Source organism: Centropristis striata, chromosome 11, assembly GCF_030273125.1.
Source record: "Centropristis striata isolate RG_2023a ecotype Rhode Island chromosome 11, C.striata_1.0, whole genome shotgun sequence".
Taxonomy (NCBI): Eukaryota; Metazoa; Chordata; class Actinopteri; order Perciformes; family Serranidae; genus Centropristis; species Centropristis striata.
In genome coordinates this window covers 31,912,090-31,929,864 of record NC_081527.1, presented here as the reverse complement: position 1 = coordinate 31,929,864, position 17,775 = coordinate 31,912,090, and the positions used below count along the sequence as shown (strand labels likewise).

The 17,775-nt window shown below is 38.7% G+C and overlaps 3 protein-coding genes across 3 annotated transcripts in view; 2 read left to right on the top strand and 1 right to left on the bottom strand.

The window, feature by feature from the left end:
- ak5 (adenylate kinase 5) overlaps positions 1-17,775 on the bottom strand; it is a 104,801-nt gene that overhangs the window by 22,504 nt on the left and 64,522 nt on the right. The window contains exons 9-10 of the mRNA XM_059345341.1: positions 7,401-7,446; positions 4,120-4,164 (exon numbers count right to left, since the gene is read on the bottom strand). Of these exons, the coding sequence (XP_059201324.1) occupies positions 4,120-4,164; positions 7,401-7,446 (91 nt within the window). The remainder of the gene's footprint in view (positions 1-4,119; positions 4,165-7,400; positions 7,447-17,775) is intronic.
- On the top strand, positions 8,717-11,895 carry LOC131981054 (tripartite motif-containing protein 16-like). Its single transcript, XM_059345343.1, has one exon. The coding sequence runs from the start codon at positions 8,875-8,877 to the stop codon at positions 10,546-10,548; it is 1,674 nt and encodes a 557-aa protein (XP_059201326.1). The 5' UTR covers positions 8,717-8,874; the 3' UTR covers positions 10,549-11,895.
- On the top strand, positions 13,508-16,437 carry LOC131981053 (tripartite motif-containing protein 16-like). The gene has a single exon (XM_059345342.1). It carries the CDS (start codon positions 13,531-13,533, stop codon positions 15,205-15,207), a length of 1,677 nt encoding a protein of 558 aa, XP_059201325.1. The 5' UTR covers positions 13,508-13,530; the 3' UTR covers positions 15,208-16,437.

Below are 17,775 nucleotides of genomic sequence, written 5' to 3'. Positions count from 1 at the left end.
TTAAAATTAAGTCTAGCCCTGTTTTAAATGTTGTGTTAAGGATGAAGTCAACCTAAAGCTGTTCTTTATAGTCAAGTTTTAGTTGACTAAGGGACCCAAAGTTAGTAGTCATTTTAATTGAACTCTGGTGTGGATTAAATCCTTGTTATGGATTGTTTGGTCGCTTGTGAACGTTCCAATCGTACTCTGGAAACGGACCGGGACCCTAGCTGCAAGTGTGACACTGCACTGTGAACGTAATCCGACCAGAATCTGACCCACTAAAGCAAATGAACCAAAACGCTGAGCTAAAGCTAATTTGTCAGTGCAGAATTTTCAACATATTGCCAAAAATAACCCGTAATATTTGCCTTTGTGGTAGAAGTGCATCAAGGCTCGCCTTCTCTGATGATACGGCTGTCTGATCGCAGCACGTTGGAAATAATGGATCAACACATTGTTGGAGACCCGGAGCCTCAACAGGAGCTCATTCTGGGTGTTTCTCTACAAATGATTGTATATATTATATAGATTACGGCCAGTTTAATCGTAATCGGTTTGCGCTCGGCTCCATGTTGCTTTGAATATTTCCATGTTTACATTCTTCACCTCCAACCTTTCAAGTAATGGTGCGAGTAGATTTCCAGCCCTCCACCTTGGTTCACGCCCCTCTTCAAATCTTTTCTTTTTATTTGGTCCGCTTACATTTCTGCACTGTGAAAGCAAACCAGACTACATACAAAACCAACCAAATGTGCCAGTCCGATTTGACTAACCAAACAGACTCCAACCTTCTTATTGGTTTGAAAGTTGGTGGTGAAAAATGTAAACTTGAAAATAAACGAAGCAACATGGAGCTGAACATCACATGAAATATTGCTGTTGAAGTTTTTTTTACCTCGACTCGCTGCGCTGATCTATCGGTTCTCCTCTGATTGATCTCAAATTATTTGATAAAAGTCACTGTTTTTGTGGACTTTATTCAGCATTTCCTGAATGTATGCGTTCTTTGGCCCAGATGTCAATCAAACATCAGACTTGAACAAATATCCAAGTCAGTCCTCTCCCAGTCATGTTGCACCTGTCTCTCTGTGTACATCTCACAAAATGCCTGCGCAGGTAGCCCACAATCTGCTGCGTTTTGGTTTATTTCCAGTAACTGGGTCAGATTACATTCACAGTACAATCAAACTGTTGATATTTTAATGTTCTTTAGTTGTCAATCCATGGCAAAAAACAATAATTGTTATCAGAGATCAGCAATATGTTTGGTACCAAGAATGATCCTTGTCTATTTATCACTCCAGAGCATGCAGTTCTCCTCAATGCTACAGAGAATTTAGCATCTTATAGTTAAGTGTTTCGGTTTTCTGTCCGACAGCTCAAATGTTTTGTTTCACTCTGACCGATCTCATCGTCTTTTTGGCGTCCACAGCTGTTTTCAGTGAAAAAGAGATTAAAAACCCCACAGTAGGGGCGTCCTGGTGGCTCACACTGGTAGAGCGCTTGCCATGTAGGCTGAGGCCTTGCTGCGGCGGAGCTGGGTTCGAATCCGGCCTGAGCTCCCTTTGCCGCATGTCTTCCCCTCTGTCACCCCCTTTCTATCTGTCACTGTCAATAAAGCATAAAAATGCCTAAAAAATCTTAAAAATAAAAACCCCACAGTAGACTACCTGCTCATGGAGCATTTAGCTTAAGGGCCAGAAACTTCTCTCAGGAGTTGGCTGTGACAAAAAATACTGAACCACAAGAATAGTAAATATCTAACTGCTGATGTGATAGATAACTTCAAATGGTTGGTAAAGCTTAGTAAGTGTTTAAAAGGGGGGGGGGGGGGTGTAATATGTCAATAATTTGCAGATTGTTATGCTGCTCCCAAGTGGCCAAAAATGGTACTGTTTACATGTATAAAGATAACGACATATATAATAATAATCGTGTGAATTTTAAGCCAACTTCTGAAATGTCGCAATAAAATAAATGCTAATTAGGCATGTTTCTGTCAACAGGTTACATCGGGTTAGTAAACAGAGAATAAAAAGTTTAATACGTTTTAATGGTTCTTTTATGTCAGCCAGTGGTTTCATATTCAGGGAATAATATGCGGGAAGATGTTGACAGCGGAAACAACAGATCAGTCACGCTGGTTAAATGTTCGCTATGTGAGAACTTATTCAGCAAAAGTGTTTATATGTCCCGGTAAGAGCATCGGTTCTTTTTGGGGTTAAAACACATATTTTGGCATTTCCATACAGGATTTCTAATGCGATGCTTCAAATTTCACATAAAATATGCTTATTAAACAGTGCTAGTGAATATAAAAGCAAGAGAAACTGATGTAGTAGTAAGAGATGAAAACCATTTCTTGCTCTGGCGAATTTGACTTTCCCTCACAACATGCTGAAATATGATCACAATTTGCTGGAAGCAGAATAAAATGTTCTCCGACGTGGCCAACCTTTCATTATGTGCTATAAAATCTGCTCAGGAGACACATTGGATTCGAGGTGACAGTTGTTATATATGCAGCTGGCATTTCCCACCAATTATCTGCTCCTGCTGAGGGAAAGCTCCTGGTCTAACTCCACGTCATGTTTCTCAAACATTCAGACAAACTGCTCTTAGTACAGATCAGTGGGGATTTGTCATGTTTGGTTTTCATGGAAAGGGGTTTAAACGCTAATACACATCCCATCTGAAAGAAAAAACTGATTAAAAAGTCTCTTAATGACCGTATCTTTATTATTTGTCCGTGGTAGTGAGGGGAAGAGTGGTAACGCTTTGTCTCTTCCAGATCTCCCATTAACCTTTGTCTCACCGTCCTGTCTTCAGCTAGCAGACTGAGGCATACTGCTTCTCTGTCGCAGCTTAATAATTGATCCCAAAAAAACACAAAAACACATTCTGCCCCTAAAGGGAGGAAATAAATCAGTATATTTACTCTTCTGCTGCCGCTGAGCAAAACTTTGAAGGAGCAGTGTTTATGCATTTCAATTGTGTGAAAGGTGTGAGTTTATTTCATCACATTTCAGAAAGGAAATAGAGAAACAGGGTCAACATGGCAGCTCAAGACTGGTATCACTATATTTATATATAGTTCATGTAGTCATGTTTAAGATTAATATTTATTTATTTTTATCAACATGTATTAAGATAACTTATTTCTACATTTTAGTGTCACAATCAACAGCTATTTTTAATGATTAAGTCATCATCATTGGAAATCCTAATAAAAATATCCAAGAATTGAAAAGTAACAAAAAGTCCCCAAACACAAAGATATTCAATCCACAACATTAAACTGATTTTTTTTTTTTTTTTTTTTTTTTTAGCTTCATTTGAGAATCTTAAATTAGTAAATGTTTGATCACACGGACTAGGAGTAGTCACACACTGCCACCAGAGCAGCTAAAAATCTAAGGATGACGTCACAATGACTAAATCCATAGTTTATACAGTCTATATTGGCTATTTAAAGATGACAGAATTGTGCTGAATGTCCGGTGACTTGTCTTTCCGGCTAATCTGCTGTGTTTTCACTCCACTTAGAACCTCGATCGAGTGATCCAAATAAAAGTACCAGATACTATCCACAACTTTTGCTGATTGAAACGTATGAAGGCGCGTGCAGTGGAAATGCTTATTTTGATGCCTTTTGTAAGTGAAGATCTGAATGAGGACGAGTACTGGTGCGTTCAACATTTTCCACTACTTCTGTTTGCTTCATATAATAATCGGCGTCTTGTTTTCTAGTCTTGAAACGAGCCGTTAAAGCTGAAACTTCTTAATTACTTCATTAACTTTCCTTCTGTCATCTGAAACGGACGAGAGCCTTTGAGAGCAGAACATCTGTCGTTTCCCCTCCAGCGACGCTCCAGAATGCAGCTTTTTCATCAGAGCTACAGCAGTCTGACTTGAGTTGAAAACATGCAGAAAAAATGTCAGAGCAGCTGATTGACGGATCGGTGCTCTTCTGTACGTGTGAGTGTATTCCAGCCTAGCATGCGGCAGCTGCTCATTATTATCCTGCCTCCTGTGTCTGTGTGTGTGTGTGTGTGTGTGCGCGCGCAGACTTTTGTATCCTCCTAATGAGGTAGGCTCCACCAGTGCGTTTTTGTGTGTGTGACTATGTGTACGTACCCATCATGAAGATGACCTTAGGTTTCTTCTGTTCTGTACAATAACCTGTCAAAAGAAAGAAAATCAGAGTTTAAAATGCCGCAATGCAGAGCAACACACACCCACACACACACACACACACACACACACACACACACAGTGCACCTGTGCACCTTCTAGCAGGTCAAGTATGTTGTTATCAGCCCATTCAATGGTCTGCTATATTAACGTGCATTGTTGGCAGCGCCCTCTAGTGGCTGTACTGCTCATGAGCAACAGGAAGGCTGAAGTGACTTTACAGTTAAAAAGTAATTAAGGCCAGTGGTGGAAGAAGTATTCAGAATACTTATACTACACTGTGAAATCACTCCACTTCCAGTAAAAGTCCTGCATTCAAAACTTACTGAAGTTAAAGTACAAATCTATCAGGAAAAAAATGTTCTTATAGTATCAAAAGTAAAAGTTTTATAAAGTTTTATATATTCTAAATATATTATTAGATTATTTGATTTGATGAGATTTCTTTTCTCAAGGAATGCACACAGCTCACTTTTATTTCTATACTATTAAAAAAATGTTTTTATCTTACTTATGATGATTCATTTTATGATTCACTTTATTTTTACGATTGATAGTACGGAATTTCATTGTATTCATGTTTACGAGATTGAAATGACAGTAAAGTTCCTTGAATCTTGAAAACAAAAATGAATTGAAATGTAAAGAAATGCCGACCGGCCATTGAATGAGCTGATAACAACCTACTGGACCTGCTAGAAGGTGGAGTTAGACCCCTACAAAAGGCTGTAATATCATTATTGTAAATTATTTTGGCCACGGCAATTGTTTGTCGATATTTTGTCTGATATTGCTATAGCCTTATATGCACTAAATACTGAGCACCAGGGACATGCTCAGACATTTTGAATGAGCAGTTTTAAAAAGCTGCGTCTCCTTCTTAATAACTTCTGTATATTTGAGGAATATCATTTTAGCAAATTAATTTATCATTATGAAGGATTTAAATAATTTAGCTCCAAGAAGACGGAGCTTAATTGCCAACAGTTAAAGACATGACGTGTAATTTGGTCTCATAGAAATTGTAATTATAATGTAGTTATCATTACTTAATTTTTAAGCTTACTGTTCTCAACTCAATCACTGGAAGAAACTAATGCCAACATTTACATCTTTGAATGAGGGTATTTACAGGCGCACTCTCACAATCGGAATTAAAATAAACTGCATCTGCAACAGCAATTAAACCAGTAATGCCATAATGACATTTCATTGTTGATGAGGGAGACTTCAGCCAAAGCTTGCAGAGGAGCAGCAGAGAGCTTCTTCAGCTACTGTGTGATGCTGCTAATCTTCAGTGTTTTTGCAGTCATGTACTTAGAATTTATAAGACGTAGACTGGAAGGTGTCAGTCAAACACCATCACCATAGATCAACGAAAAGATTAAATGAGGAGGAGGCTGAACAGTTTGTCGCTGTATGTTAAAAATGTACACTCACCAGCCACTTTATTAGGTACACCTGTACAACTGCTTGTTAATGTGATTATATATTTGTTAACTCAATGCATTTAGGCATGTACACTGTAATAAATTATTCTGTAGTCATTTCATTTCACTTAATATATTTGATAAAATTCATAAAATATAAATGCGTCCTTGATTTTGAGGCAGTTGTTTAAGTAACTTTAATATAAAAATGTTTGAGAAAGAATCTACTTATTTTGACCATATTAAATATAATCTTTATGTGTATGTAATTCTAAATCAAGAGAATTTTGAATGAATCCAACACAATAGAATTAGTCCGTTTTTTATTGACAGGCACTTCCTGTTAAGTTGTTATTAACTCAACTTGTAATGTAGTTAGATTTAATAAATAATATTGCGTGCAATCTGTTGCCTCAATTTTATTGAGCTGCTGAAGCTCAAAGTGAGCATCAGAAAGGTGATTTAAGTGACTTTGAACGTGGCATGGTTGTTGGTTGTTGGTCTGAGTATTTCACAAACTGCTGATCTAACAAGCATCTCTAAGTTTTACAGAGAATGGTCCTAAAAAGAGAAAATATCCAGTGAGCCTTGATGCCAGAGGTCAGAGGAGAACAGCTGGACTGGTTTGAGATGATAGAAATAAAGTGGCCTGTGAGCAGTGGTGGAATTTAAGTACATTTACTCAAGTGTGTAAAATATTTAGATACTTGTACTTTACTTGAGTATTTCCATTTTATGTAACTTTGTACTTCTACTTAACTACATTTTGAGGCAAATATTGTACTTTTTACTCCTCTACATTTAGCTTTTAGTTACTTTTCAGGTCGAGATTTAACACATTTGACACATTTAAAGTGGCTGGACATTTGATAAAATTAAACTACATAGTATATTAAGTGTTTAAAATAAGAAAATATCCCGCTGCTTACATAATTGCATTAATTATAAAAATCTAATATATATATTTGAAATATATTTGACAATCTGAGTGGGTCCATTCTGCATTACAAGTACTTTTACTTTTAATACTTTAAGTACATTTTCATACTGATATTTTTGTACTTCTACTTCAGTAAGTTTTGAATGCAGGACTTTTACTTGTAATGGAGTAATTTCACAGTTTGGTATTAGTACTTTTACTCAAGCTAATTTGCGAGCCATATTGCCGACTTAATGCAAGGTTTGTTCTCCTTTTAATCAGATGGTTCCTCCTCCTCCTCTCTGTCCTCTGCCTGCTGCAGTGGCAATGTGAGCGTTGAGACAGCGAGCTGACAAGATAAACATCAGGTCCAACTGGCAACAGTGAATCAACAGATGAGCCCTCCTCCCCCTCCATTACACAATCAATACTGTTGATGCAGAGCAATGCACACACACACACACACACACACACACACACACACACACACACACACAGACATGCATATGCATACGAACACATACACACACAAACACACATACACACACACACACACACACACACACACACACACATGGCTGCAGGGAGAATTTCATTCAGGCTTCTGGTGAATAACAGTTACATGACACACGTGGCATTTACTGAGATGAAACAGTGTGTGTGTGTGTGTGTGTGTGTGTGTGTGTGTGTGTGTGATGAAATGCTGAATGGACTGGGCTGCTGGTTTATGAAGGAAGGCAGAGGAGGACAAATATGTCGCTGCTAAAAAAAGCTTTGGTGATAAGCCGTGATGTCACAATGTCAAGAAGAGCAGGGAGTGTGTTTTCACTGTTTCTACAGACAATCGCTTGAAATCAATCGTTCCATCAACTCACTCTCTGTGGTTCCTGCAGCGTACCCGATCTCTTCCTCCTCTTCCACCTGGAAAGACACAGACAGCATTTTTTAAATATTCTGCTTGTTCTCACGTCTCAAGTGCATCTTTATTTCTTCTCTTTCAATAGGTTGTGTCATCTTTTGACACAACTAGTCAAAGTGTATTAGATCAATCAATCAATAAACCAACCAACCAACCAACCAACCAACCAACCAACCAACCAACCAACATGTAATATAATAATAATAATAATAATAATAATAATAATAATAATAATAATAATAATAATACAATTATTATATTAATGATGATAATAATAAAAAATAATTAAGATGATTAATAATATAAAATAAGAAATAATAATAATATGAATTATAGACTACATTAAATAAGTAAAATAAACAAAGCTCCATTAAAAGCTAGATTAAAACAGTAAAAGATTAATTAAAGGTTCATAAATAGACAGGGACGGTTCATTAGCTAAAATAAAATCTAATAGATAAAAAAGGACATAAACCATTTAGAGCTTTATAAACCAGTGAAAGGACCTTAAAGGACCTTGTAGTTCAATCGAACAAGAACATATTTGAACATAAAAGTATGAGGATTGCGGCTGAAAGAATGAGTCAAGTAATCGGTTAGTCAACTGAAAGAAAAATACACAAATCTCTATATAAAAAATCCTGTCAACCATTAAAGTACATTTTTGTTCAAGTTTCTAAACGGTGAGGATTTTTTAAGTCTCTCTCTGTTTTCTGGGTTTGGACTGTTTAAGATGTTACCTCATCAAATACTATTATGTTGCATATTTTGTAAAAAATCAAACCAAATCCAATTTCATTATATAGCACGAATAATTAACGAAAGAACAGTTCTGGGTTAAATAATGATGCTAGAAATGCAAGGCAATGTTTTATGTGGACAAAGCTAAAAACAGAAACATAATAAAAACTTAATATTTTCTATTACGGACAGACTTATAAAGTAGAATCAGTGTGAGGATTGTATTATTTATGTATTTTGTATAATTGCAAGCATTGACATATTGAATTTTTCTAAAGAATTAAATATTGAAAACTGGGGAGCCATCTCCCAAACCCTCAGATTCTCAGAAGAGTTTGCCTCCTAAAAGTTGCAGTGAGCAGTGTGTTGAAAAGAGAAATGAGCTCTGCTGTAAACGAGAGTTGAACACACAGTGTCTCTGTCAAAGCGCTCCTCTTCCTGGAGTGACTCAGAGCCTGATAACCCTTCCCTCTTCTCGCTGCTCTCAAACACAGCCAGCTCCACTCTGTCCACGTGTTTCCTGGTTCCCTCCCCTTCAGATCTACTAGTTTGAAAATGGGTGTTACCAACATGGTGGTGAGTTGCAGCAGCCACTCACTGCACACACACATGTTGTTCAGATCAGAGTTCAGACCGGTTTCACTTATGAGGAAGTGAAACTCAGACAGTCGTTGTGACTGAGAGGTGAAATGGCGCAGAAAGGAGCTCAGCTGGATCGAGAAGTCTTCTCTTGTCCGATCTGTCTGGATCTACTGAAGGATCCGGTGACTACTACATGTGGACACAGCTACTGTATGAAGTGTATTAAAAGCTTCTGGGATGAAGAGGATGAGAAGGAAACCCACAGCTGCCCTCAGTGCAGACAGACGTTCACACCGAGGCCTGTCCTGCTGAAAAACACCATGTTAGCAGTTGTAGTGGATGAGCTGAAGAAGACTGGACTCCCAGCTGCTCCTGCTGATCTCTGCTATGCTGGAGCTGAAGATGTGGCCTGTGATGTCTGCACTGGGAGAAAACTGAAAGCCCTCAAGTCCTGTCTCACCTGTATGGTACCTTATTGTAAGAAACACCTTCAGCATCATTATGATTCAGCTCTGTTATCAAAACACAAGCTGGTGGAGCCCTCCAAGAAGCTCCAGGAGAACATCTGCTCTCAGCATGATGAGGTGATGAAGATTTTCTGCCGTACCGATCAAAAGTGTATCTGTTATCTCTGCTCTCTGGATGAACATAAAGGCCACGACACGGTCTCAGCTGCAGCAGAACGGACGGAGAAGCAGAAAGAGCTGGAGGTGAGTCGACAAAACATCCAGCAGAGAATCCAGGACAGAGAGAAAGATGTGAAGCTGCTTCAACAGGAGGTGCAGAACATCAATCGCTCCGCTGATAAAACAGTGGAGGACGGCGAGAAGATCTTCAGCGAGTTGATCCGTCTCTTGGAGAAAAGAAGCTCCGAGGTGAAGCAGCAGGTCAGATCCCAGCAGGACACCCAAGTGAGTCGAGTCAAAGAGCTTGAGGAGAAGCTGCAGCAGGAGATCGCTGAGCTGAAGAGGAAAGACGCTGAGCTGAAGAAACTCTCACACACAGAGGATCACAACCAGTTTCTGCACAGCTACCCTTCACTGTCAGCACTCAGTGAGTCCACATCCAGCATGGAGATCCGTCCTCTGCGCTACTTTGAGGACGTGACAGCGGCTGTGTCAGAAGTCAGAGACAAACTACAGGACGTCCTGAGAGAGGAATGGACAAAGCTCTCACTGACAGTGACTGAAGTGGATGTTTTACTGTCAGATTCACCAGCAGAGCCCACGACCAGAGCTGGATTCTTAAGATATTCATGTGAGATCACACTGGATCCAAACACAGCAAACACACAGCTGTTATTATCTGAGGGGGACAGAAAAACAACATTAATGAGTAATCATCAGTCCTATCCAAGTCACCCAGACAGATTCACTGCATATAGGCAGGTCCTGAGTAGAGAGAGTCTGACTGGACGTTGTTACTGGGAGGTGGAGTGGAGAGGGGATGGAGCTTTTGTAGCAGCTTCATACAAGAATATCATCAGAGGGGGGTATAAAGACTCTGTATTTGGACGCAATGACAAATCTTGGGAATTACAATGTTACAACAACAATTATACATTTCGGTACAACAAGATCAACACTCCCGTCTCAGGTCCTTGGTCCTCCAGAGTCGGAGTGTACCTGGATCACAGAGCAGGTATTCTGTCCTTCTACAGCGTCTCTGAAACCATGACTCTCCTCCACAGAGTCCAGACCACATTCACTCAGCCTCTCTATGCTGGACTTCGGCTTTATTACAAAGTTGGAGACACTGCTGAGTTCTGTAAACTCAAATAACTAACAAATAATTTAAGGGACAGCAGGTTAAAATGTGTTTTAAATCTTAAAGCTTCCATGTTGTTCACCATTGTGATGTTTTATTTGAAGTTTTGACATATAAAAGAAGATACATTTGTAGTTTTTATTTGCTAAAAAACATCTGAGTTCAGTTGTTCATCTGCTCTCTCAGCCTCCCTCTGCAGCTCCAGCAGCTCAGATCATTTTGGGCCTGTCTCATTAATATTAACAACCATTTCTTCTGATTGGCTGACAGTCTTGAGTGACACACGGCCAGGCTAACCACAGTAAACAGTTTGCAGCCTCTGTAAAACTCGATGGCCACGCTGAGGAAAATGTTCTCAGACTTTACATGTTAGAGCTGGAGTCAGAGCCTGAATCCCAGATGATGCTTCCCTCTGACTCAAACATGAAATATATTACTGGTTTACTTACGGGTTGTAGATTTAGAGTCGGACACAATAATGCGGAGACGGCCGTATCCTATATGAGCAGCTTCTTTGAGTGACAACTTTTTATTGTGTACGATTTAGGAATCAGTCAGTGTGTAAAGAGTCAGACAGACGGCTGAATTCTGACTAAATTTATGATTTTGGAAATTAAGATTTGTGCAAAGATATATCGAAGCATTTTAATATTTCACAGTAGTTTTTATTGCAACTTAACTGTGTTTTTTGTATTATGGGACCTCTAAACTGATTTCCTTCCATGTCTGTTTCTGAGAGATGATCGTTGTGGCATTTCTTCTCTGCAGAGAGCAGCTGTCAATCAAACATTATGGGCGGTGCTTTGACATCTACTCATTAGTTGTTCTGTAAATGTTTGACTTTCCTTCCTGTGTCTGTTGAGCCACGGAGGCTTTCACTGCTCATGATGACTGTTGTTCACCTCAACTCATATTTCTCTGCAGGAAAATGTACATTTCTCTGAACTCCAAATGTTTATATGTTGGTGTTTTTCTTTTCCTGCATGGCTCTTAAGAGAGAGAAAAAAATCCATAATTACGCCTTCGTTTATTTGTATGTTAAACCAAATGTTTTTGTACAAATGAGACTATTTGATGTATTATAAAACTATAATTATCATGTTCATAATCAATAAGGAAATCATTCATTATTCTCTTGTATATTGCTGAGATTCTGGTCAAACTAATTGATTGTGTGGATGAAGTGAATCTGTTCATGGAATCACTGAACAACAATCATTTAACAGACTTTACTGATGGGATGTGTGAACAAACTGATTTCAGAATTAATAAACAAACAAACAAAGTATATTATTCTTGTCTTAATTCCAGGGTTTCATACAAAGCTGATGGAGAAATGATGACACTAATATGAGAGTATAACTGAGGCTGTTCTCCTCCTGAAACAACACAAAGTTCACTGTTCATGTTGAGAGCAGAAGAACATTTGTCAGTCTGTCTCTGACCTTTCAACTTTCCTCACTAAAACAGCTTTTGTCACAGAGAAATGAGCAGAGTTTTCTATCACTTGTTGCTTTTACAGCCAAGATTTTGTTTGAGGGCTTAGTTCATAAAAAGGATTTATCAAACAGACTAGAAATTATTGATATATGTATTGTTTATTATAAGCCTCAAATTCCCAAATGCTGTTAGCAACCTCTTTGCACTAACCAGATCCTGTAAAAAAACATTAAACCCAGTGCAACTGGGAAGCCATGAATGACTCCGCTGAGATCAACAATCTCGTTACGAAAATCCTGTGAAATTTCCATAGAACTGCGGGCTGTTTACACAGAGCAGAGGCGAGGGATCAAGAGGTCGTAAAAATGTAAATAGTTAAATATGTAGAACATGATGAGTCCCAAACCACCAATAAGTCTAAAATATAGGCAGCTTCGTGCATGGAGTCATTGTCGTGCTGAAACAGGAGAGGGCCTTCCTCAAACTGTGAGCACACAATTGCAGAAAACAATTTTTTTTTAAGTTTAAATTTTTTTTCTTTTTTAAACTTTAATATGATGGTAAGTGTTTGGCAACATTTATTGCTCCTTTTTTAAATTTTTATTTTGTTTTACAGTAACTTTAAAGTTCTATTGAAAGAAAAAGTTGCCTTTATTTTAAATTCTGCAGTTTGATGTGTATTTTTTGTATTATTGAATCAATTAATACATTTATTTATTTATTTTTTACATATAATTCACTGTAATTTAACATTCAAGACCATTAGGCAATTGAAAAATACTGTAAAAAGTGTATAATGTCCTCTTTAATTTAAAGATTTCATTTTTTATTTCATGCTTATTATTTGTGATAAAAGGTATTTACCTTTTTTATGGCATTTGTACTAAATATGGAAAAATACACGTAAAATAATACAGTGCTTTTCTGGAAAAAAATATTTTTTTTAAAATATAGGTCAAACGAAAGCCACAATTTAAAAAAGAGAAATTATTATTTTTTATTTGTATTTGAGCAAAAGACGCAAACCACAGGAGAGTCTCTCTGTGCCCAGTGAGAAATAGAAAAGACAAAAAGATGAAAGCGTGTTTTAGAGAAGAAGAAGGAGCGCTGAGTAAACTCCCACATGGTCTGAGCCTGGAGGAGGACTGAAACTCACTGAATCCTGATCACAGAGTTACAAACACTTATCAGTTCAACCGGGGAGGAAATAATTGCCTGAAAGACATTTTCAACTTTGTCTAATTTGTTTCAAGAGGAAGTCTGATTCATTCGATTCAAGTGCACGTCAACTGTTTCAGATTTTTTTTTTGTTCAAAAATAATTCCTCCCAGAAGCCTCGTGGCTGCAGGTTGAACACACAGTGTCTCTGTCAAAGCGCTCCTCTTCCTGGAGTGACTCAGAGCCTGATAACCCCTCCCTCTTCTCCCTGCTCTCAAACACAGCCAGCTCCACTCTGTCCACGTGTTTCCTGGTTCCCTCCCCTTCAGATCAGAGCTCAGACCAGTTTCACTTATGAGAAAGTGAAACTCAGACAGTCGTTGTGACTGAGAGGTGAAATGGCGCAGAAAGGAGCTCAGCTGGATCGAGAAGTCTTCTCTTGTCCGATCTGTCTGGATCTACTGAAGGATCCGGTGACTACTACATGTGGACACAGCTACTGTATGAAGTGTATTAAAAGCTTCTGGGATGAAGAGGATGAGAAGGAAACCCACAGCTGCCCTCAGTGCAGACAGACGTTCACACCGAGGCCTGTCCTGCTGAAAAACACCATGTTAGCAGTTCTAGTGGATGAGCTGAAGAAGACTGGACTCCCAGCTGCTCCTGCTGATCTCTGCTATGCTGGAGCTGAAGATGTGGCCTGTGATGTCTGCACTGGGAGAAAACTGAAAGCCCTCAAGTCCTGTCTCACCTGTCTGGTCTCTTACTGTGAGAAACACCTTCAGCCTCATTATGAATTACCTATTTTTAAAAAACACAAGCTGGTGGAGCCCTCCAAGAAGCTCCAAGAGAACGTCTGCTCTCGTCATGATGAGGTGATGAAGATGTTCTGCCGTACAGATCAGAAGTCTATCTGTTATCTCTGCCCTGTGGATGAACATAAAGGCCACGACACGGTCTCAGCTGCAGCAGAACGGACGGAGAAGCAGAAAGAGCTGGAGGTGAGTCGACAAAACATCCAGCAGAGAATCCAGGACAGAGAGAAAGATGTGAAGCTGCTTCAACAGGAGGTGCAGAACATCAATCGCTCCGCTGATAAAACAGTGGAGGACGGCGAGAAGATCTTCAGCGAGTTGATCCGTCTCTTGGAGAAAAGAAGCTCCGAGGTGAAGCAGCAGGTCAGATCCCAGCAGGACACCCAAGTGAGTCGAGTCAAAGAGCTTGAGGAGAAGCTGCAGCAGGAGATCGCTGAGCTGAAGAGGAAAGACGCTGAGCTGAAGAAACTCTCACACACAGAGGATCACAACCAGTTTCTGCACAGCTACCCCTCACTGTCAGCACTCAGTGAGTCCACATCCAGCATGGAGATCCGTCCTCTGCGCTACTTTGAGGACGTGACAGCGGCTGTGTCAGAAGTCAGAGACAAACTACAGGACGTCCTGAGAGAGGAATGGACAAAGCTCTCACTGACAGTGACTGAAGTGGATGTTTTACTGTCAGATTCACCAGCAGAGCCCACGACCAGAGCTGGATTCTTAAGATATTCATGTGAGATCACACTGGATCCAAACACAGCATACACACAGCTGTTATTATCTGAGGGGGACAGAAAAACAACATTAATGAGTAATCATCAGTCCTATCCAAGTCACCCAGACAGATTCACTACATATAGTCAGGTCCTGAGTAGAGAGAGTCTGACTGGACGTTGTTACTGGGAGGTGGAGTGGAGAGGGGATGGAGTTTGGGTAGCAGCTTCATACAAGAATATCATCAGAGCAGGGAGGTCGACTGACTCTGTATTTGGATACAATGACAAATCTTGGTCATTACAATGTTACAACAACAGTTATACATTTCGGTACAACAAGATCAACACTCCCGTCTCAGGTCCTTGGTCCTCCAGAGTCGGAGTGTACCTGGATCACAGAGCAGGTATTCTGTCCTTCTACAGCGTCTCTGAAACCATGACTCTCCTCCACAGAGTCCAGACCACATTCACTCAGCCTCTCTATGCTGGACTTCTGGTTGCTTACAAAGTAGGAACCACTGCTGAGTTCTGTAAACTCAAATAACCAAAGTCATATCAGGGACAGCAGGTTAAAATGTCTTTTAACTCTTAAAGCTTCCATATTGTTCACATTTGTGGTGTTTTATTTGAAGTTTTGACATCCATAAGAAGATATATTTGTAGTTTTATGTGGTAAAAACCATCTGAGTTCAGTTGTTCATCTGCTCTCTCAGCCTCCCTCTGCAGCTCCAGCAGCTCAGATCATTTTGGGCCTGTCTCATTAATATTCATGACCCTTTCTTCTGATTGGCTGATAGTCTTGTGTGACACACGGCCAGACTAACCACAGTAAACAGTTTGCAGCCTCTGTAAAACTCGATGGCCAGGCTGACGAAAATGTTCTCAGACTTTACATGTTAGAGCTGCAGTCAGAGCCTGAATCCCAGATGATGCTTCCCTCTGACTCAAACATGAAATATATTACTGGTTTACTTACGGGTTGCAGATTTAGAGTCGGACATGATAATGTGGAGCTAAATTTCTGATATTTGAAATTAAAATTTGTGCAAAGAAATACCGACTTCCTGAGATTCAATCATTGAGCATTTAAATATGTCACAGTATTTTTCATTGCAACTTAACTTTTTTATACTATGGGACCTTTAAACTGATTTCTTTCCATGTTTGTTGCTGAGAGCTCATCGTTGTGGCATTTTCTCTCTGCAGAGATCAGCTGTCAATCAAACATTATGGGCGGTGCTTTGACATCTGCTCATTAGTTGTTCTGTAAATGTTTGACTTTCCTTCCTGTGTCTGTTGAGCCACGGAGGCTTTCACTGCTCATGATGACTGTTGTTCACCTCAACTCAAATTTATCTGCAGGAAAATGTACATTTCTCTGAACTCCAAATGTTAGTTGAATATTTCTATGTTGGTGTTTTTCTTTTCCTGCATGGCTCTGAAGAGAGAAAGCTCCAGATATTCAAAGAAAATGTGTAAAAAGGGTTAGAAAAAAAATTCCATAATAACTTCTTCATTTATTTGTATGTTAAAACAAATGTTTTTGTACAAATGAGACTATTTGATGTATTATAAAACTATAATTATCATGTTAATAATCAATAAGGAAATAATTCATTATTCTCTTGTATATCTCTGAGATTCTGGTCAAACTGATTGTGTGGATGAAGTGAATCTGTTCATGAAATCACTGAACAACAATCATTTAACAGACTTTACTGATGGGATGTGTCAACAAACTGATTTCATAATTAATAAACAAACAAACAAAGTATTTTCTTCTTGTCTTAATTCCAGGGTTTCATACAAATCTGATGGAGAAATGATGACACTAATATGAGAGTATAACTGAGGCTGTTCTCCTCCTGAAACAACACAAAGTTCACTGTTCATGTTGAGAGCAGAAGAACATTTGTCAGTCTGTCTTTGACCTTTCAACTTTCCTCACTAAAACAGCTTTTGTCACAGAGAAATGAGCAGAGTTTTCTATCGCTTGTTGCTTTTACAGCCAAGATTTTGTTTGAGGGCTTAGTTCATAAAAAGGATTTATTAAACAGACTAGAAATTATTGATATATGTATTGTTTATTATAAGCCTCAAATTCCCAAATGCTGTTAGCAACCTCTTTGCACTAACCAGATCCTGTAAAAAAACAATTGAAAAATACTGTAGAAAATGTATAATGTCCTCTTTAATTTAAAGATTAGATTTTTTATTTCATGCTTATTATTTGTGATAAAAGTAATTTACCTTTTTTATGGCATTTGTACTAAATATGGAAAAAAACACGAAAAATAATATAGTGCTTTTCTGGAAAAAAATATATTTTTTTACAATATAGGTCAAACAAAAGCCACAATTTAAAAAAGAGAAACTATTATTTTTTATTTGTATTTGAGCAAAAGACGCAAACCACAGGAGAGTCTCTCTGTGCCCAGTGAGAAAGAGAAAAGACAAAAAGATGAAAGCGCGTTTTAGAGAAGAAGAAGGAGCGCTGAGTAAACTCCCACATGGTCTGAGCCTGGAGGAGGACTGAAACTCACTGAATCCTGATCACAGAGTTACAAACACTTATCAGTCGAACCGGGGAGGAAATAATTGCCTGAAAGACATTTTCCACTTTGTCTAATTTGTTTCAAGAGGAAGTCTGATTCATTCGATTCAAGTGCACGTCAACTGTTTCAGATTTTTTTTTTTTGTTCAAAAATAATTCCTCCCAGAAGTCTCGTGGCTGCAGGTTGAACACAGTGAATCTTTCTCAGCCATCAGAATCCTTTTTATTGCCAAGTAGGTTTTCACATAAAAGGAATGTGCTGTGATGTATTGATGCATAAGAACAAACAAAGTACTTAAATATATGTATAGATGTGTGTGATAATATTCACCACCATAACAGAAATCATAGCAGGAATCCTTTTAGTCTTGCTAAGCGAGAATTTTATTTTGCCCTGATTCATCATAAGCTTTGTTTTTTTAAATAAAGGGAGGTGTTTGCAGAATTTCACTTGAATTTTCACTTGAAAATCACTTGAAGCTGCTATAATCAATATTTTTGGCTGATCGCTGGAGGTCAGCCCTAGACACGGGTCTGTATGTGACTGAGTGACTGAGC

What these genes read in the sequence shown, in the direction of transcription:
- LOC131981053 (XM_059345342.1), top strand. Translation starts at nt 13,531, where the DNA reads ATGGCGCAGAAAGGAGCTCAGCTGGATCGAGAAGTCTTCTCTTGTCCG.
- LOC131981054 (XM_059345343.1), top strand. Translation starts at nt 8,875, where the DNA reads ATGGCGCAGAAAGGAGCTCAGCTGGATCGAGAAGTCTTCTCTTGTCCG.